General features: G+C 43.3%; 1 protein-coding gene across 2 annotated transcripts in view; it reads right to left on the reverse strand.

The window, feature by feature from the left end:
• Positions 1–19,515, reverse strand: part of ZFAND3 (zinc finger AN1-type containing 3) — a 296,203-nt gene extending 276,688 nt beyond the window's left edge. The window contains exon 1 of one of the 2 annotated variants that reach the window (XM_074332881.1): positions 18,933–19,515. In XM_074332881.1, the coding sequence (XP_074188982.1) occupies positions 18,933–19,003 (71 nt within the window). In that variant the 5' untranslated portion in view covers positions 19,004–19,515. The remainder of the gene's footprint in view (positions 1–18,932) is intronic. The other variant, XM_074332882.1, reaches the window with a different exon arrangement.
• Positions 19,516–20,045: the final 530 nt, after the last annotated feature.

Here is a 20,045-nt window from a genome sequence, read left to right on the forward strand (position 1 = left end):
CTAAAAAAGAGAGGGGAAAAAAAAGACTGAAGCAAAGAAATCACAAGAGAAATTAGAAAATACTTTTGAGATGAAAACAACATACCAGGGGATCCAAGCAGCGCTTAGAGGAAAATGTATACCTGTAAATGCCTATATTAAAAAAGAAGAGAAGTCTCAAATCAAACTAATCTTCTACCTTAAGACATGCGGAAAAGAGCAAACTAAAAACAAACACAAAGAAGGACATAATAATGATATAAGCAGAAAGTAATGATAGAAAGAATAGAAAAACAACGGAGAAACAGAGAATTCGTAATTAAAAACTTTCCACAAAGAAAAGCCCAAGGCACAGATGGTTTCACTGGTAAATTCCACCAAATATTTAAAGAAGAATTAATATAAATCTTCACAAAATCTTCCCCAAAAATAGAAAAGGAGGGAATGCATCCCAACTCAATCTATGAGGCCAACATTACCCTGATACTAAAATCAAAAATATCATAACAAAAAAAAACTAGAGACCCAATAAATATGTCTCCAAAATCTCCTATAAACATAACTGCAAAACTGCTCAATAATCACCAGCAAACGAAATCCAGCAACAAATAAAAAGGAATACACACTACGACCAAGTCGGATTTATCCAAGGAAAGCAAGGTTGGTTTAGCATCAGAAAATCAACCAAACTAATAGACCATATATTGATAGATTAAAGGACAAAAACCACATGACAATCTTAATACAAAAAACTAAGCAGAAAAAAAAATTGATGAACAAAGCAATTCAAACTTACTTTCTACATTCAATAATGTTGTAATATTAAGGCCACATCCAAAAATTTTCAAACCCTTTCAAAACCAGAAAATAACAATCCCAGCGTTTCAGCTAAAACAAATATCATCTGCAGCACTTCCAAGACATCCACTTCTGTGCGAGTCAGGAGCCCAAGCACCAACTTTCTGACCTTCCTGGGTCCAAACACAGCAAGCACATGCGCTTATCTGCAGATCCAGCCGCGGCCCACACTGCAGCCCTGGGCCTTCCCGCCTGTTTCCACATGATAAAGCAGCAGAGAGTCAGAAGAGCTTCAACCTCACCCTCCTGGCCTGGAATATGCTAAAATGAAGCAACAGTTGCCATCGTCTTGAGGCTATTAAACTGTATCGAAGTAATTTTAAACAAATTTAAAATACATCTTTGTATTTACCATGAACATATACTATTAACATATTTACCATGAACACCATGGTATACAATGGTACTTTAATAAGAGCTCATCTGTAAATTCAAATGACCCAACTCTCTGATCAGAGTTCAAATGCTGAAACATCTAAAATTCCTTAAGGTCGTAACATAGTAGTCATATAGCTAAATAAACTGAGGACTGTTTATAGAAAATAACATGCAGCAAAATAGTATTTTCATATTTGAAAAATGCAATTTGACCTTAATTCGCAATTACACTACGTGTGGACTAATTTGTCCTTTCTTCTTATACTGACACATACAACCCATAATCATGAATGAAACAGTATAAATCAGTCTCAGCCAAAAAGTCTGCTCTCATCTTACTTCATATCTCATCTAATTTTTCCTAAATACATACTGAGCTTTATTTTTAAGAAACAAACTTCATTACCTCCCACATGATAAATTCCTTTCTACCCTATCCCAGCCTGTACCCCCTTGAAAAAGAGGCGGGAGAATATTGAGTGTCTTTTCAACAACATAGACGCACTTCAAAAAGACCTAACACACCATTGGAAAGACTTCAGAAAAGACATCTAAATATTTACAGGAATGAAAAGTACAGACTAAATAAAAGGGACTTCTTCCTAGAAAAATAAAATTCTCCTGAGAGAGGAAGATTGAGTCTATACAATTAGGTAAAATATCAAGACAGATGAGGTGAGTGCCATCTTGTCCACAAGAACCTAGAGACTCTAAGGAAAAAGGACCTCTTCACACCTAAAATGTTAGAAGTTCAAGTTCTGTTTTTATAAAATCTAATGCAAAAACTTAAATAATTGCAGGAAGAGAATTAATAGATACCAAAATTATAAACAGATTCCTAATTCATGATTATTGGATTATTAGCAAGCTGTTCATTTCTGGTCCACGTGGGACGTAATTATGACGAAGGCCCCTTGGTACCGTGCTGGGCCAGAACAATGCTGAGCTGCACGATGAGACTAAAAGACGTTACTTAAATCGTCCAGCACTTTTAAGCAGCAGAGAAGTCCCACACACCATCTTACCTGACCACTCTGCAGCACGACCCTACTGCCACTTTCCCACTGAACTATCCCCTACTTGGTCTCAGTGACCCTACACTCACCTGCTTTCTCCTATCTCCATCCAACCATCTCCATCCCAAACTCCTCTTATTCTACTTGTGTTTCTCAGGATTCCATCCTCACCTATCTTCTCACTCTATCTAACTGGACCTCAAAAGGAAAAGAACACACAGGGGTAGTAGTCAAGGGATGGAAGGGAAAAAGGCAACAATACATGCCCAGATTCCACCTTGGATACACTAAGCTGGAGCTGGGGGAAGCAGCAGTAATGTGTCTTTTAGAAAAGGCTATGATAGTGGTTCTCACAACCCCTCCCCGAGTGCAGAGAGGACCGCTGTTCTAACACCACTTCCTGGGTGACCCTACCTGCTCCACTGGCTTCAGCTATGATCTACATACTCACGTCACCCTAAGTGGTGTAGCCCTGCATCAGCCTCTCTCTCTTAAACTTTGGACACCTAAGGCATTTCCACATTTCGATGGTCCATAGCCCTAAAATTCAACACGCCGGACACCATTTTTGTAGTATTATAACAATAATACCCATGAAGAAGTAACTAGATAACCAGGGTAAATTAAATCTAGCGTGTGCACTTACGGGAACACTGTGCTGCCATTAAAAGCAGCAGCTAGAAATGTATATGCTGATTTGGAAAGAACTCTAGAGTATAATTAAGTTAAAAAAACAAGGTAGAGTGTATAGTACGTTACCATTCGTGTTGAAAAAAGGATACACGCAGTGTATGCACAGGAAACTTTTGGAAGGATACTCAAGAAACTTAACCCTGATTTTCACTAGAAAGTGAGACTAAGTGTATCACTTAGGAGGGAGACAACCCTGTCATTGTACACCCATTTGTGCTGTTCCAATGTTTTAGCACGAGTAATTCTTTGTAATTTTTTTAAAAGGATTTAAAAGATATTACAAAGCTATACAAGTATGTTTATGTGCTATCTGTTAAAGGACTTGTGTTCAGAATATATAAAGAACTCCTACTATAGGTGTGTGTGTGTGTATATACATATATATATATATATATATATATATATATATATATATATATATATATATATAAATAAAAGGGCAAGCAACCTAGTAGAAAAATGAGCAAAAGGTTTCAACAGGCACCTCACAAAAAAGTTCAGACAAATGGGCAACAAGAAAGGTGCTCAATTTCATTAGTCATCAGGGAAATGCAAATTAATACCACAATGCAATAACCCTGTATAGTGTAATGAAAGAGACAGTATCAGGTATTGACAAAGATGTGGAAGAAGGAGAACGCTCACATACTGGTGGAGGGAGTGTAAATTGATACAACGACTTGAAAACTTACAGTACCTACTAAACCTAAACTATATGCATACACCTTATAACCCAACAATTCCACCACTGTGCATATACCCAAGAGAAATGGGTGCTATGTCCACCAAAAGACACAAGGAAGAATGTTCACAGTAGCATTATTCATAACACCCCCAAAACAAAAACCTCCAAAAAGCAAAATGAATAAATTATGCTATCATACAATATAAAACCCCAAACCCATGAAAAATCATTCTCTCTCTACAAAAGCAATGTACATGAATCTCAGACATAATGCTGAGGGAAAGAAGCCAACACAAAACAGTAAATATTACATGATTCCATTTGTACCAAATTTAAAAACAAACAAAACTCATCTATGGTAATAGAGGTCAGAATAGGTTGGGGGGGGGCTTCGGGGCAGGAAATGTACTAACTACATGTCAGTCTGGGTAGGGGGTACTTATACAAGTGTATACATATAAAAAAAATCAAATTGTACATAAAAATTCACCAAACTTAAGAGAATGAGAAGACAAGCCACAGACTGGGAGAAAATATTTGCAAAAGACATATCTGATAATCAGAGGACTGTTACCCAAAATATAAACTCTAAAAACACAGTAAGAAAACAAACCAGATTTAAACATAGGCAAAAGACCTGCATAGACACCTCACAAAACATGATGTACAGATGGCAAATAAGCCGATAAAAAGATATTCAACATCACATGTCATTAGGGAATTGCAAATCAAAATGAGACACCACTAGATACTACTAGAATGGCCAAAATCCAAAACACTGACACCGCCAAATGCAGGGTAGGCTGTGGAGCAACAGGAACTCTCATTCATTGCTGGTGGGAATGGGAAATGGTACAGTCACTTTGGAAAAAAGTTTGGCAATTTCTCACAAAACTAAACACACTCTTATCATACAATCCCAGCAATCACACTCCTTGGTATTTACCAAATTGAAAACTTATGCCCGTACAAAAAAACTGCAAATGAATGTTTATATCAGCTTTATTCATAATTGCCAAAACTTGGAAGCAACCCAGACGCCCTTCAGTAGGTGCTGAATGGACAAACTGTGGCACATCCAAACAACGGAGCGTCTCAGTGCTGAAATGCAATGAGCTATCAACGCAACAAAAGCCATGCGGGGCCTTAAATGTGTACAAAGTGAATGAGGCCGATGTGAAAAGGGTGCAAGCTGCATATTCCAACTACAGGACACTCTAAAGGCGAGACTATGGAGGCAGTAAAAAGACCATGATTGCTGGGGGGCAGGGATATACATAGACAGCAGAGAGAATATTTAGGACAGCGAATCCGTTCTGTACACTACAATGGTGGGTACTGTCATACAGCTGTCAAAAGCCACAGGATGTACAAGATCAGGAGTAAACCCCCCTAATGTAAACTCGGGACTTTGAGTAATAATGATGTGTCAGTGTAGGTTCACTGACAGTAACAAATGAACCATCCTGGTGGGGGGGGGCCGACAGTGTGTGGGGACGGGAGTAAAGGGGAACTCCCTGATTCACAAACGGCCTTGCAAGGCCTAACCAGTTTGTAAGTAGAACTCCTATGCCCACCACGTCCTGTTCAGTTTTGCTGTGAATCTAATACTGCTCAAAAAAATATTTTTTAATTCCTCAAAGTACGCACTGCAAATACGTGTGCAGTAAACAAAGTAATTCCTGAATTAAAAAGTGGAGAACAGAAGCCAAGAAGACCAAGTGTAAGGAAAACTACGGCGTCAGAAGTCACGCTAGTGATGACCCCTGCGGAGGGCGGTGCGGGAGAACAGGGGGGGGGGCTCTCGGGGGCCTGGGAACGCTATTTCTTGATGCAGGTGCTGGTTACATGGCTATAGTCACTTTGTGAACATTCACTTTGCTATACTCTTAAGATTTATGCATTCTTCACTATGTACGTAATACTTCAGTAAAAAGTTTCACTTAAAAACAATACAATATAAAAGTACATTGACCTGTCTAATTTACCAAACACTATACACAACTTGTCTAAAATTAACCATCTCTTCCCCACAACCCACTCATCACCAACTGGACAGAATCACTTCAACTTAAGAACTTCCGAAGCATAAACTCCTTCTACCAAACACCTCTGCACACACTGGCAGACGGCCTCAGTGGCTGCTTCCAGTTTCACTGTGGCTTTAGGGACAGATTCACAAACGGCCTTGCAAGGCCTAACCAGTTTGTAAGTAGAACTCCTATGCCCACCACGCGTGACGGACACCATCTCTCCCGGCGTTACCCACGCGGAAAGCTCGCTGCCTCCTCTCCTCTCCGCCTCTGCCTCCCACCCCCACCCAATGCCACTGCTCTGCGGGCCTCACCGCCCCAGTGCTATGCACTGAAAGGCGTGTCCCCCCAGAATTCATTGTGTGGATCCTAATGCCCAGCGTGTCTGAATGACGGGCCTTTGGGAGGGCAAAGCCCTCGTGCAGGGGTTAGCGCCCGTACAAAAGAGGCTGGAGAGGCCCCTCACCCGTCCGCCATGCGCGGCTACAGGGAGAAGACACCAAGGAGGAAGCCCTGCCTGGAAAGCCCTTCCTCACCGTCAGCACAGGGCTGACTATTGCTCAGCTTTCATTCCCAGCAGACAGTGAAGCTGCTGGTGCCATGACCCTGGCCTTCCAGCCTCCAGAAGCGTGAGAAGCAAATTTGTGTTGTTTTTTTTGTTGTTGTTTTTTTAAAGATTTTATTGGGGAAGGGGAACAGGACTTTATTGGGGAACAGTGTGCACTTTCAGGACTTTTCTCCAAGTCAAGTTGTTGTCCTTTTCAATCTTAGTTGTGGAGGGCGCAGCTCAGCTTCAGGTCCAGTTGCCATTGCTAGTTTCAGGGGGCATAGCCCACCATCCCTTGCGGGAGTCAAACCGGCAACCTTATGGTTGAGAGGACATACTCCAACCAACTGAGCCATCTGGGAGCTCAGCGGCAGCTCAGCTCAAGGTGCCATGTTCAATTTTAGTTGCAGGGGGCGCTGCCCACCATCCCTTGCGGGACTCGAGGAATTGAACTGGCAACCTTGTGATTGAGAGCCCGCGCTCCAACCAACAACTGAGCCATCCGGGAGGCAGCTCAGCTCAAGGTGCCGTGTTCAATCTTAGTTGCAGGGGGCAGAGCCCACCATCCCTTGCGGGACTCGAGGAATTGAACTGGCAACCTTGTGTTTCGGAGCCCACTGGCCCATGTGGGAATCGAACCGGCAGCCTTCGGAGTTAGGAGCACGGAGCTCTAACCGCCTGAGCCACCGGGCCGGCCCCCTTGTGTTGTTTTTAAGCCCCCGGTCTATCGCGTTACAGCAGCCCCAACGGACTAACACACCCAGGTTTTAGCCTGCATTCATCCTCAGCCCTCCGACTAGAGCGGACACTCAGGGTTGCTTTCTGTGGGGTCCACAGACCTCACAGTCCATGTATAGAACATATTTAGATCGAACTGGTTTCCTTCATAATCACAGGTGTTTTATGCATTATGCTGAGAAAGGGGCTATCGGCTTCATCAAATTACCAACGGGATCCATGGCCCAGAAAGACTGAAATGCTCTAACTGGACCCTGCTTCCATGCTCATACCCTCCAATTCTCCTCCACACGGCTGGAACATATGTTTTGAAACATAAGTATCTGTCAACCATGCTTAAAATCCTCAAGTGGTCCCAACTGCTTCCAGGATACAATCCAAACTCAACAGCACAGCAACCACGTTCATAACTGGCCCCTGTTCATCTCCCAGCTTCGTCTTGCCTCGCGCCACACACGCAGCTAAAACCTGAGCTGGATCACAAGTCTCTGAACTCAGCAGGCTTTCTCCTCCTCTGCCTTTGCTCAAAGCTGTCGCCCTGCCTGGAAAGCCCTTCCTCACCATCTTCACTGAGGGAAAGAAGCCAACACAAAACAGTAAATATTACATGATTCCATTTGTACCAAATTTAAAAACAAACAAAACTCATCTATGGTAATAGAGGTCAGAATAGGTTGGGGGGGGGCTTCGGGGCAGGAAATGTACTAACTACATGTCAGTCTGGGTAGGGGGTACTTATACAAGTGTATACATATAAAAAAAATCAAATTGTACATAAAAATTCACCAAACTTAAGAGAATGAGAAGACAAGCCACAGACTGGGAGAAAATATTTGCAAAAGACATATCTGATAATCAGAGGACTGTTACCCAAAATATAAACTCTAAAAACACAGTAAGAAAACAAACCAGATTTAAACATAGGCAAAAGACCTGCAAGAGTTAAGCTTGTGAAGATGGTGAGGAAGGGCTTTCCAGGCAGGGCGACAGCTTTGAGCAAAGGCAGAGGAGGGAGAAAGCCTGCTGAGTTCAGAGACTTGTGATCCAGCTCAGGTTTTAGCTGCGGTGTGTGGCGCGAGGCAAGACGAAGCTGGGAGATGAACAGGGGCCAGTTATGAACGTGGTTGCTGTGCTGTTGAGTTTGGATTGTATCCTGGAAGCAGTTGGGACCACTTGAGGATTTTAAGCATGGTTGACAGATACTTATGTTTCAAAACATATGTTCCAGCCGTGTGGAGGAGAATTGGAGGGTATGAGCATGGAAGCAGGGTCCAGTTAGAGCATTTCAGTCTTTCTGGGCCATGGATCCCGTTGGTAATTTGATGAAGCCGATAGCCCCTTTCTCAGCATAATGCATAAAACACCTGTGATTATGAAGGAAACCAGTTCGATCTAAATATGTTCTATACATGGACTGTGAGGTCTGTGGACCCCACAGAAAGCAACCCTGAGTGTCCGCTCTAGTCGGAGGGCTGAGGATGAATGCAGGCTAAAACCTGGGTGTGTTAGTCCGTTGGGGCTGCTGTAACGCGATAGACCGGGGGCTTAAAAACAACACAAGGGGGCCGGCCCGGTGGCTCAGGCGGTTAGAGCTCCGTGCTCCTAACTCCGAAGGCTGCCGGTTCGATTCCCACATGGGCCAGTGGGCTCCGAAACACAAGGTTGCCAGTTCAATTCCTCGAGTCCCGCAAGGGATGGTGGGCTCTGCCCCCTGCAACTAAGATTGAACACGGCACCTTGAGCTGAGCTGCCTCCCGGATGGCTCAGTTGTTGGTTGGAGCGCACCATACATGCAAACTGCCCAGCTGAGGCAAGATAGTTCTGCATCTATTAACCTGCCCGCGATGCTCCTTCATTCAAGGCTGGAAAGTTAGCCCTTAATAAATAGAATTACCTTGGTCAAGCACTGTGCTAAGGGCTTGACAGGCATTAACTAAACCTCAAAACAACTCTAAGATACTCTTTTTTGAAGATAAAGAGGCAAAGAGGTCAATTACCCAAAGCCTAGCAGAAAGTTATGAAGTCAGGGTTTAACCCAGGACTGTGACCCCAAAGCCCCTGCCTACCCACTGAGCGCAGCTGGTTTGCTGGAGCAGCACGCCCTTTGTCCTTGGAGGCATTTTGGAAGAGCCTGGGTTTGATGAGAAAGGACTTATTCCCCAGGCAGCACTACTATTAAATTCCTTAAGATTTACTGTAACCTCCCCCATATGTATTAGTTGGAAATCTTTTAAAAGAGAAGGGCCTGTGAAAGTGTTTTTCCAAGAAGAACAAGTAAACCAGAGGATGGGGGTTGAAAAGAGAGATAAAAAATCAGTCCCAAGGAATGGAGCTGGTTGTGGCAATCTCAACAAAGGAAAGAAAGTAGACTGCATGTCTCTGAGCTGCTACAAGGAGACACCATGAAACACCATCCTTTACCTGGCTGAGAAGGTGCCTTTGGGCTTAGCAGAAGGAAGAGCCCATGGGGTTCTAACAGATGGAACACCAATTTTGCTGAAAGCTGCTGCCATTTCCATTACATTTTAGTTTGGACGAGAACACCGCAGCTCTCATCCGATGATGTTTAACACTTCCCTGTAAGACCCCAGGGACTCACACCCTACACCTCAAGACAGAGTGTTTTCTTTAATCTCACCACCACCCCTTCACGTTAGTTTTGGCCACCTCTCCTGTTTTGACTAGAAGCTGGTGGTGACCACAAAGCGTTTTCATTCATAATTACCAGCCCACTTCCATCCACACTGCCGCCATCCTCATCCCCTCGCAACCGTCTGCCCCCACCACCCTGTGTCCTTACTCTTCCACTCACCTCCAAATCTGGTATCGGATACACATCTGTCCACTGACTTTTCTGCACCCAAGTTTAAACACAAAACCAAAACGGTCCCTTCTTCCTGGCCCCAGCTCCAACCAAAATCATGCATGATGTAAGCATCTCATTCATCTACAATGAAAATCATTCAGGTAAACCTGGGGGGCTTTCAACTATGGGGTTAGAATATCTAGTCCCTAGACAGTTCAAAACCAAGGGCAAGAAAATGCAGGCTTTATGGACATACACTTCCACAGAACAGGTTTTACTGTGACTGTCATTTTCTAAATTAATCTATATTAATATTACTGAGAATATAAACCCCTCGACACTCCAGCATACACCATGCAATACTCCACTGTCACTCAAGATTATATCTTTATCATTTAAGTCATAGCAACTGTTCCTGGGTTAGATCTTGCCCAATATGCACTCAAGAAAAAAGATTAGTCTCTTAAATAAAATGCATGGCTTGAACACATCTTGAAAACGCTACAGTACTGGGCGGCGGAGGGAACCTGGATGACAGGAAAAGCGAATGAACCTATCCACAGAAACAGGAAATACAGGCCTCAGATTACATGAACATGTCCCCCCAAGTCAACAAAAGAACAAAACACAAGTTCCTCTAAGCAAGCACTTTTGTGGATTAACATCCAAGAACACTCCTTTATTTTTAAAGGTAAGTAGCACAGCTTTGTGTTGTATTAAAAGGGGAAGAAAAACTAGACAAAACTGTGTAAGTCATACACTGTGGAGATTTTGTATATAAAACATGCAAAGTTTCATATGCAGACACTCAAAGACTTGAAAAACCTGGTTTTCTAGATTTCAGTGGCATATGAAAAAGATAATAAATACCATCCACGCCTCCCCAGGACAGAAACCAAGAGAACATAAATCTAGAAGCAATCCATACTGAAACACACCCCACTTTCTCCCACCTCCAGCTTATGTTTTATTTCTCGCTGGTGAATACACTTCTGGCCAGCTTAATGACTGTATTATTCAATCTACTTTGTGTCTCTTTCTGTCAAAAACAATTCTTGAAGAAGATAACTTTGCCAGCACATCTACCCGTATAAAGCACCCTAGGAAAGGCTGAAATTTGAGACATGACGACCTGTGATCGACAGAGACTCTGAACACAGACACGATTACCTAATCCATGGTCTCCAAATTCTTGCCCCCCCGCCATTTGGTACCACGAGGTATAGAAACCTCCTCACGTGGTGTTCGGGAATGCTACCAACGCACGTAAGAGGAAAGCGAATGTCTGGCCCAAGAACCTGACTGCGGGAAGAGTATTTGTGACCCTTGTGAACAGTCAGATACTTCTCCATACTCCTCCTGCCAGGAAGTACGGCTGAGAGTGGGACTGTTTTATATAAATGCACTTCAACTTACCAGCATGTAAGTCCAAGAAGTAGGTAAGACATCAACAGCTTTTATTCCACACCCCTCCACTTTAGCAGGAAGAAATGAGCAAAGGCGCGCCCCAAGAGCGCCCCAGTACATCGTCACCAAGCTCACTGCTTGCAGGTCATTAATGATGAAGCGGCAATGGGGCTAAATATTTAGAGCCATCCGCAAACCAGAAACACAAAACGCGGTGGTGTGGTCTGCCCCCGCCCCACCTCCTGGCCAGAGCAGTAGCAAAGCTGCATCAATAACCTCTCCCAGCACATTCCTCTGTCCTAATAGAAAATCGCACCTGCCTACACCCAGGGCATCCGGTACAGCTGAACGAACAGATGCAGCTGTCTAGTACTGCCATCTTCTTCCTACTGCCTTCTTCCTGCTCGTGGATAACAGCTACAGCCACACCTCAGATGTCAGCGCGCTGTGCAGCTCTGCCCCTGCCTCACGCGTGACACTGCATTTTCATTCATCTTGTGCCATTCCATCAGCATCACAGATCAGCTTGCTTTTGCCCACTGCTGCTGGATATTCCAATACTCTCCACCTTCCTCTGTACATAGAGACTTAAATTTACCAGAAAATCCAATGTTCTTATCGCTAACCACCCATCAAAAGCTGACGTATGAGCCAGCCAGCCTGCCTGCCTTCCCTCTTTCTTTATAATGTATTGAAAGGGAACACAGATGCAGTGAAGATGGGAGTGGAAATTGATAAAAACTTTTCACAAAAATTGCATAGCTCCTTTTGTAAGAATCGTAAAAATGTTCATATGCTTCAACCTGTAGTTCATCTTATTGAAATGTTTCCGTAAAGTATGTGCCCTAAAGAAATAAAAAGCAATATATAAGAAAATGGTCCTTGTAACATTTTCTACATTAGCTTTTAAAAGTGGAAATAATCGAAATGTCTTAACACTATAGACCTAAATAAATAGAGATAGACAAATGAATAAATGAATAAGTAAATGGCATATCAAACTAGTGGGATACATTGCAGCTCTTTTAATTGAACATTTAGGAGCTTGGGTAGCAAAATATTAAAATACTTATAGTAAGTAAAAAAGTAAAGAATATTAAATTTAGTTTATTCTAGATTGAAAGTATGTAAAAAAATCACAATTCCACATTCAGTGAGACCAGAATGAAGTATTAGAAAGGGGGGTGGGGGAGCTGCCATGAGATTTACATTTGTGAAAACAAATATTATTCTTCTACAAAAATCACATACAGTCCAAGGTAAATACCTTCAAAACTTCTTCACTAAAGAGGAAAACAAAAACTGCTTCTTCTTCAGTCCAATACCTCCTTGTACAGACCTGAGACTGCCAATTTAATAGTGCTAACAGCAAAGGTGACGGACTCAAAAGGTAACTTTAAAAAAAAAAATGTTCAAATTACAGACTAACTTGTATGCTGAAACTTTAATTCCCAAAACTGATCAAAGGAGCACTTCCCAGTAATCTGGATTAACAATAGCCTTGCTTCCCCCAATGGAAATAAAATACTGTTAGAGCCGGAAAGAAACTTAGAGCTAAATTAGATAGAACCCTTATTTTCAGAATATGAGACAACAGAGATCTGGAAAACTCACAAGAAAATAAGCTTGAATGTCAATTATATCTCAATAAAACTGGAAAGAAAAAAGGAGCTAGGCTTGAAACTCCTGGCTGCCTATTTAGTCAATGCCCTACAACAGCACTGTCCGACAGAACTTTCTAGGACGATGAAGTATTATTCTGTATTTGTGCTCCCCAATAGGATAGTCACTAGTTCTTGAGCTAGTGAGTACTTAAACTGCAGCTAATGTGACTTAAAAACAGAATGTTTCATTTTATTTCATTTTAATTAGTATGAATTGAAATTGCTACATGTAGCCAGTAACTAGTATACTGGACAGCACAATTCTAGAATAGGGTCTTAGATTCTGGTTATTAAACACTTCAAATAAAGTTGCTTAACCTCTCTTCTGCATTTATTAGGCTGATGCAAAAGTAATTGCGGTTTTTGCAATTATTTTTAACCTTTGAAACCGCAATTACTTCTGCACCCACCTAACACCACATATAGGAAATGTCTTATGTCTAAGTATCTCCTTCAGCAATATAATCTTGTCATCTAGGGACCCAGCCCAGAGCAGGACCAACCTGTTTCAAATTCCCTAGAAGAACTGAGTGACATCAGTGTCATCCACCAATTGGAATGAAGGCCTTTTTTGCAAACTACTACTTAACACAAGGTCCCACAACATTCAACAACCCTGAATCTGGACGACTTTCTAAGTATTACATTACAATTAACCCAAGTGTTGGGTTGTGACCAGTCACTTCCCATATGTAACTTTGTTGAGATACCAAACTTAACCTTTCTTCAAAAATAAATTTTTAATTTCAATCTTAGTCCAAGATTACTGTAGGATTTCAACACCTTGCGTAACTTTGCACAGACACAACCTCCTTATGACCTAATAAAAAAATCTAAATTATATTACTTTTCACTCTGTTCTCAGTAAATAATATTTAACACATGGGGATTTTTTTTTTTTTTTAGGACTTGATTCATTTCAAAGAATTCTTAACCCTCTGATTTTTCCAGCTAGGAAAAGGTTAATGTGTGAAAACAAATGTTAACTTTAATACCATTTAGGGTTATAAAAAGATTTTTCCTCAAAACTTTTCAGTACAACTTAAGTATAGGGTTCTCCTCTTGTCTGGAGAGAAGGGTGAGTGGGGAGGAGGGTAATACCAGAAGAGCCACATGTCCTCCATGTTAACTGGATGTAACTCTAAAAAGCTATTGCCTCAAAGCAATGTAAACGAAGAACATGTTTTCTTTAAAAAAAAAAAAATTTATCTCCTTGTGTTCCATTACACAGAAAGGGCAAATGTCATATTTTCTGGACACCTCAAATGTAATCAGAAAAGCGGGGCAAGTAGATAAACATGCTTCATTTAAATCACGTATTTCGGATACACACAATACTCAAAGATGCAAACAAAAAACTGCACAAACAAGCTGTTTGAAGAGAATGTTTTATGGGGGTTTTATAACAAGGGATAATTAGTGACATCACTGGAATGAACATTCTACTGATTAACTAGTGATTCATGCTGTGCTCACATGAACGTGAAAGCCCAGGTGTGAACATACTCCAACTGGGAGACAGACTGAAGAATCAAAACGAGTGTGAGGGCCACACTACTAGGAGCCAAGCCCATGAGCCAGATGACTCTCCAAGGGACAGAAACAGAATATGTCAATTCCCAAAAGACTGGGCTCAGGGGAAAAAAAAAGAAAGAAAGAAAAGGATGGAGGGAGGGAAGGGCAGGAAGGGAGAAGACAGAAGGGGGGAGAGGGAAGGGAGAGGAGGAAGGAAGGAGGGAGGGAGGGAATATTTAGATATATTAGATAACTAGCAGTTATCTTGTGATTGTCAAAAGTAAAATGGAATAAAACAAATCATGTTATATGTTCAATCAACTTTCAATTAGTAACCGTGTCAGGAATGGAATTTATTTTGTGCAATTACCCTTGATCTCTGTGTGACCTCATCTTTATTTAAAATACATCTATTATCTAGCAGATCTAGTTGGTAAGTAAAACGCTTCAACAGGGTAGATCACAAAAATGAAATACCAATAAAATCTATTTCCCTAAAGAGATGTACCTATGCAATATTTATGACGTGATTAATTAGAAAGAAAGGCTTCTTTTTCTTTTATCAAAACAGTGACTAGTTTACCCAGTAAGTCCTGTATTTAAATACTCCATTATTCCCTAAATACCAAACTGAATATTTATGTCTACTCTAAACTTACTTATGAAAGAAATTGTACTTCCCAAAGTTTTCATATTACACTGTGATATTTTTTCCAATTGCAAAAGTAAAATATTAGTAATTGCATTTTTATACTTAATAAGTAGAATGGGGGGGTCCATCTTTCTCTATTCAACCTAATTATCCTTTCTATTACCCTAAAATATACTCAGTATAGTCTTACTGTCTTAGTTTTCTGCTTGTCTTTTTATAATATTCCAGGTCTGCTCTTTCAACAACTTTTGAATATATCTGTGAAAAAGCTACATGCTTCTGGATATTCTAAATGTCTAAACAATTTAAAATGTAGCTTCAACTAATACCACTTTTTATCTGTATAGTTTAAAAGTGCTTTTGCGTATGTATATACTTCAACAAAAGAAAATGTACTAATTGACTATTTTATTTCAGATTTGACAATTATAAATTGGTATGTATTTTGCATGATTACTGATTGCCTAAAATAAGCCACGGAAGTGTTCATATTTCACTAAAAGTTTTAAGTCCCTGTATCAGGGAAAAAAACTGTTTACGGTCATTAACCCTAAAAACATTGTATGTAGTATACAATTTCCAAGTTTATAAATCGGTAAATCTTCAACAATTTCCAAGGTAGCAAAGTTTCCCAATGGAGAGATGTGTCTCCACAAAATAGTAACTCAGTTACTTGCACACAAATACACAATATAAACCAAGAGGGAGAAAACTGGAGACTGTATTCTAAGCACTAACACATTTGCATCGCATGCCCCTCTTGGCATTCTCCTGTCTAATTGCATTCCCACGAAAAAGACCTCAGCTCTCCCATTTCACTAAACCCTGCTGATTGGTATTCTGACTGGACAATGCTAGACAGTTAAGTCCTACAACCTAAGTCATTAGAGCAAGGCGCCATCCTAAAGGAAATGCCTTTAGTCTGCTGGTGCCAAAACATTCGGCTGAGGCTCCTTTGCAAATGGCTGGGTGTGGGCCGTGGCGAGCTGACTACACATCTACAGCTTCCACAAAGCACAAAGCTAACTCAAGTTTTTAAACTCATCTTTGTTTTCATGAAGAGAAAAGGCAAAGGGTACCTCTCCTGAATGGCTTTCACACCTATCTATCTATCTTTCTCCATTCTCCCTGGCATCACTGGGCTGGGTTACGCCTTCTGACAAACCTTCTGTACCTATGGCAACACCCTACAGCCATACATACATACACCATATTCAAACAGACACACACAATCATACCCACACCCCCAGGCCACACTCAAGATGATCCAATAATCTTTCACATTAAAGGAAATCACATCACTGCCCACTCAAGGTTGGTTCTTCAATAGCTCCCCAGGATACAAGCACTCAGAATAAAAGTCCTAAGCTTTACCCACAGGGCCCTGCATCACCAATTGCTCTCACCATCTAAACTTCTCACCCCCTTCAAAATCTACCAATGGACCCCAAGAAACTTCCATTTCCTCAAATGTGTAATGCGCTCTCTCTCTCACATCCAGGCCTTTACCCATGCCTGAAAGACTCTTCTCCCTACCTATTTCCATTCTCTCCTGCAGGTCTAGGCTGGTGTCACCTCCAGGCTACCTTGCTCTACCTTCCACATCAGCTAGGGTAGATGCCCCCTCCCATCACATCCTGTACCTCTCCTAATCCACGTTACAGAAACTGTCCCAGAGGATGGAGTCAGGGCCCCCTTGCCCATCACTGTATCAGAGGCACTCAAAAATTTGTTGAATATATTCTAAGTTTACTTAATTATATGACATGACTGTCACCCATGCAATAAAGAAAACATGTTCACAATCAGTTATGATATAATGGAAATTTGGCAGCAATTTCATGATACTTTGGTGTAAAATGCAAACTACACATGTGCCTCCAAATACCTTTAGGAAAGGTAAAAACATTACACATTAAAAAAACACAAACACTTTTTTACCATGAAAATATTAGTTTTGTGGTCACTACTCCTGTTAGGCAAATTGCAGTTCATAAAAAGTGCCAGGCTAAAAGTATCAAAAAAGCAGCTCTGGTTGCTTATTGGTCAAGTGGCATCAGGGTAACTACCCCTCTCTGCTTGCTACTACCAAAAACTCTTGGCATTACTCAGAACTTGCTGGCTAAAGGTAAAAGGCTATTCCAATTCCTTAGTTCTGTCTTGATATGTCTTGCAATAAGGGTTCCACTCATGATAATGGTCCCAAGCACATAAACATGGTGCCAGGAAACAGGCCTCTGATACATCTTAGCCATTAGTTGCCACTGGCAGCTACTTTTCTTTGAGCCACATGTCTTCTTATGAGTTACCATCTGAGGCTTGTGACACCAGATTTCTCTAGGGCTGCAGACTGATGTCATAAACAGGATGGTACTAAGCACTCTAAAGAGCTCACCAGCTCCACCCTCGACTCTGTATGCAAGAGGCAAGTTATTCACCCTAAGTCTCAGTTTCCCACCTATAAAGAGATAATAGCTCCTATTTCATAAGATTCTTGGAATTAGATTATCCAAGACAGCACTTAGCAGATAATCCAATTATTATTTTCAAATCACAACGAAGCAAAGACTATAAAACCTAAAATATTTTCACATTTTCAGAACTTCTGGTAATACCATACCTTATTTTTCACTAATGTCCTTCCACCCAGAAATTTTTAATAAAGGCAGAAAGATGAGAAAATGAGATTCTATGTCTTTGTCATAACCTTTGGATTTCACAAATTCCACAAAAAAACTCTACACTAAGATCTACTTTCTAATCTTTCTCAGCACTCCAAAAATCACAGCCTTCATTTCTACCTTAACCATTCCTAAGATCTATCTAGCTGAAAGACTGCAAAGGTAAAGTACTTCAATACATCTTCCCAAGATGGTCTCAGCACAAATAATCATTTCCTTACTGCCTCTATGCACCTCCAAATACACTGAGCAGGTGGAAAACAAAAAGATAAAAAGAAAAAAGGTTTCAATCACAAAAGTTGGCCTTCAAAGTCTCTAGTTTCCTTAGAACAGAACTAGAGTCATAAGGTATGTTGGAGGCACCTGTTCGGTAAGAGAGGAGGCAATCTAAGAAACTCAAAGTGTTCCAAGGAGAATTTAAACTAACTTTAGGTGAGAAAGTTGATTTCCCACCTCACATATTCCCATTCTAACACAGGATGGCCAAGTAATAAGATAGGCTGGCCAATATGAATATTTTTATCTTTAAAAAAAAATGGGGGAAGGAAATTTGAGCCAATTAAGCAAATTGGCTCTCACGTTCCCAAGCCAGAATGACTGAGTGCTGTTTTTTATTGTTTGTTTGTTTGCTTGGTTTTTGACAAGGAAATTTTACAGATCTCCTGAAATGTGTTTTAAATAAAGGTGAGACCTCAACAGTCTTATAACTTTACCTCCCCCACCCCCTGGATTCTGGGCTCGATGTTTAAAAATGGGTGACGTGTGAACAGCTTCCTAAAAGCAAATGGGGCACTGGGATATCATTTAGGAAGTGATGATGCAAGTCTCTGGGGGAGAGGGAGGAGGGGAGGTTAAAAAGTCAGAGGAAATACCCTCCTGGTGCCTGGGCACCAATTCATACACCAAAGGGTGGGGGACGAAGGGCTGGCCTCCACACGCCAAGGAAGGGGGGTATCCCAGCTCCACCGGAGGTGCCAACGCCGCCCCCTCATCCCTCCCCGGTGCCCTGCCCCCCAATCCCGTGGCCCTGGTGGCCCCGGTTGGCCCGAGCCTCGGGCAGGCGAGTCCCAGAGGGTGGCAGCGCACCCAGGGCAGCGCCTTCTCGGCCCACCCCCACTCCCCACCCGGTGCCCCTCCCTGGGACTCGGCCCCTGCCCCCTCCTCGTAGGCCCGGCTTGGGCCCAGCCCCCAGGGTTCGGGCCTTCCAGGGCCCCGAGGCCTGCCCAGAAAGCCCAGGCGCCCGAGCCCCCGACCCCCGCCCCCACCCGGTCGGCACTTACCCCCAGAAGCCGCAGGGACAGCGAGGCGGCAGACTGGGCGCTTTGCTGCGCTCGCTCCCGGCGTCTCCCATGGTGCTCGGCGGCGGCGGAGGAGCTCGGCGGCGGCAGTGGTGGCGGCGGCTGGGCCTGGGCCCCGCTCGAAGGAGGCGGCGGCGGCGGCGACGGCAGGGGGCTCGGGGCGGGGGGAGGGGGAGGGAGCGGGTGCGCGGGCGGGCGCGAGTCCGGGGCTCCGAGCCGGGATTCCAGGCCGGTCAGCTGGAGGCGGGCCGCACCACTCGGCCTGCAGAGACGGGGGGTGCCGGGGGAGGCGCGGAGAGGAGAGGCAGCGGAGCAGAGGAGGAGGGGCGTGCGGGTGAACCGAGGACCGCTGGGGAGGAGGGAAGACCCGGCGCTCTCGGCAGCTCCCACCGCCGCTCCCAGCCAGAGCGATGTCCCGTGCGGCGGCGCTGGTAAGGACCTGAGGCCCCCGCCGGCTCTGGCGTAGCAGCGGCCGCAGTGAAGCCCCAGGGCCCGTTCGCTCTCCCCTCCCCCGGAGGCTGAAATGACCGGACAATGGCCGCTCCGCCCCCTCCCCTCCTTATGCACCCCTCCTAAGGAGTCACAATGGTCTCGCCCGGGGGAGCCGCCGCCAAAGCCCAGCAGCTGATCAGCTGGGATCCGGGCGTGCCACTTTGTTCAGCGCCTCAAAGGAAGAGTATGCGGCTGTAAGCAAACCGAGAGCGGCGGGCTATTACTCGGCGACCGGCCTCTGAGGCTTTTGTATTCTTGGAACTTTTAAAATCTGAAGCAAACTTACCTTCCCCCACCCGTCTGAAGAAGGGAAAACAGGCTACTAACTATTCGGGGGCGCGTTGCCTCCCCCCAAACGTTAATGGTACGCCCCAAGCGGGAGGGGGAGGAGCAGATTAGTTGTTTAGGGTAAATTGGGCCAGTCCCAGAGCGGCGGCCGAGCGTAGCGCATGCGCCCGGAGACACCGTAACAGGGTACTAGGAGGGAATGCTTCCACACCCGGAAGTGGGTCTTGGTCTTCCCGGGGCCGTCGGGGTCTTCGGCTACCAGAGAGGTCTCTGAACCTGCCCTCCTTGGTCCTGGGCGATGCCGGGGAACATTTC

This window comes from Rhinolophus sinicus, linkage group LG05, assembly GCF_036562045.2.
Source record: "Rhinolophus sinicus isolate RSC01 linkage group LG05, ASM3656204v1, whole genome shotgun sequence".
NCBI lineage: Eukaryota > Metazoa > Chordata > Mammalia > Chiroptera > Rhinolophidae > Rhinolophus > Rhinolophus sinicus.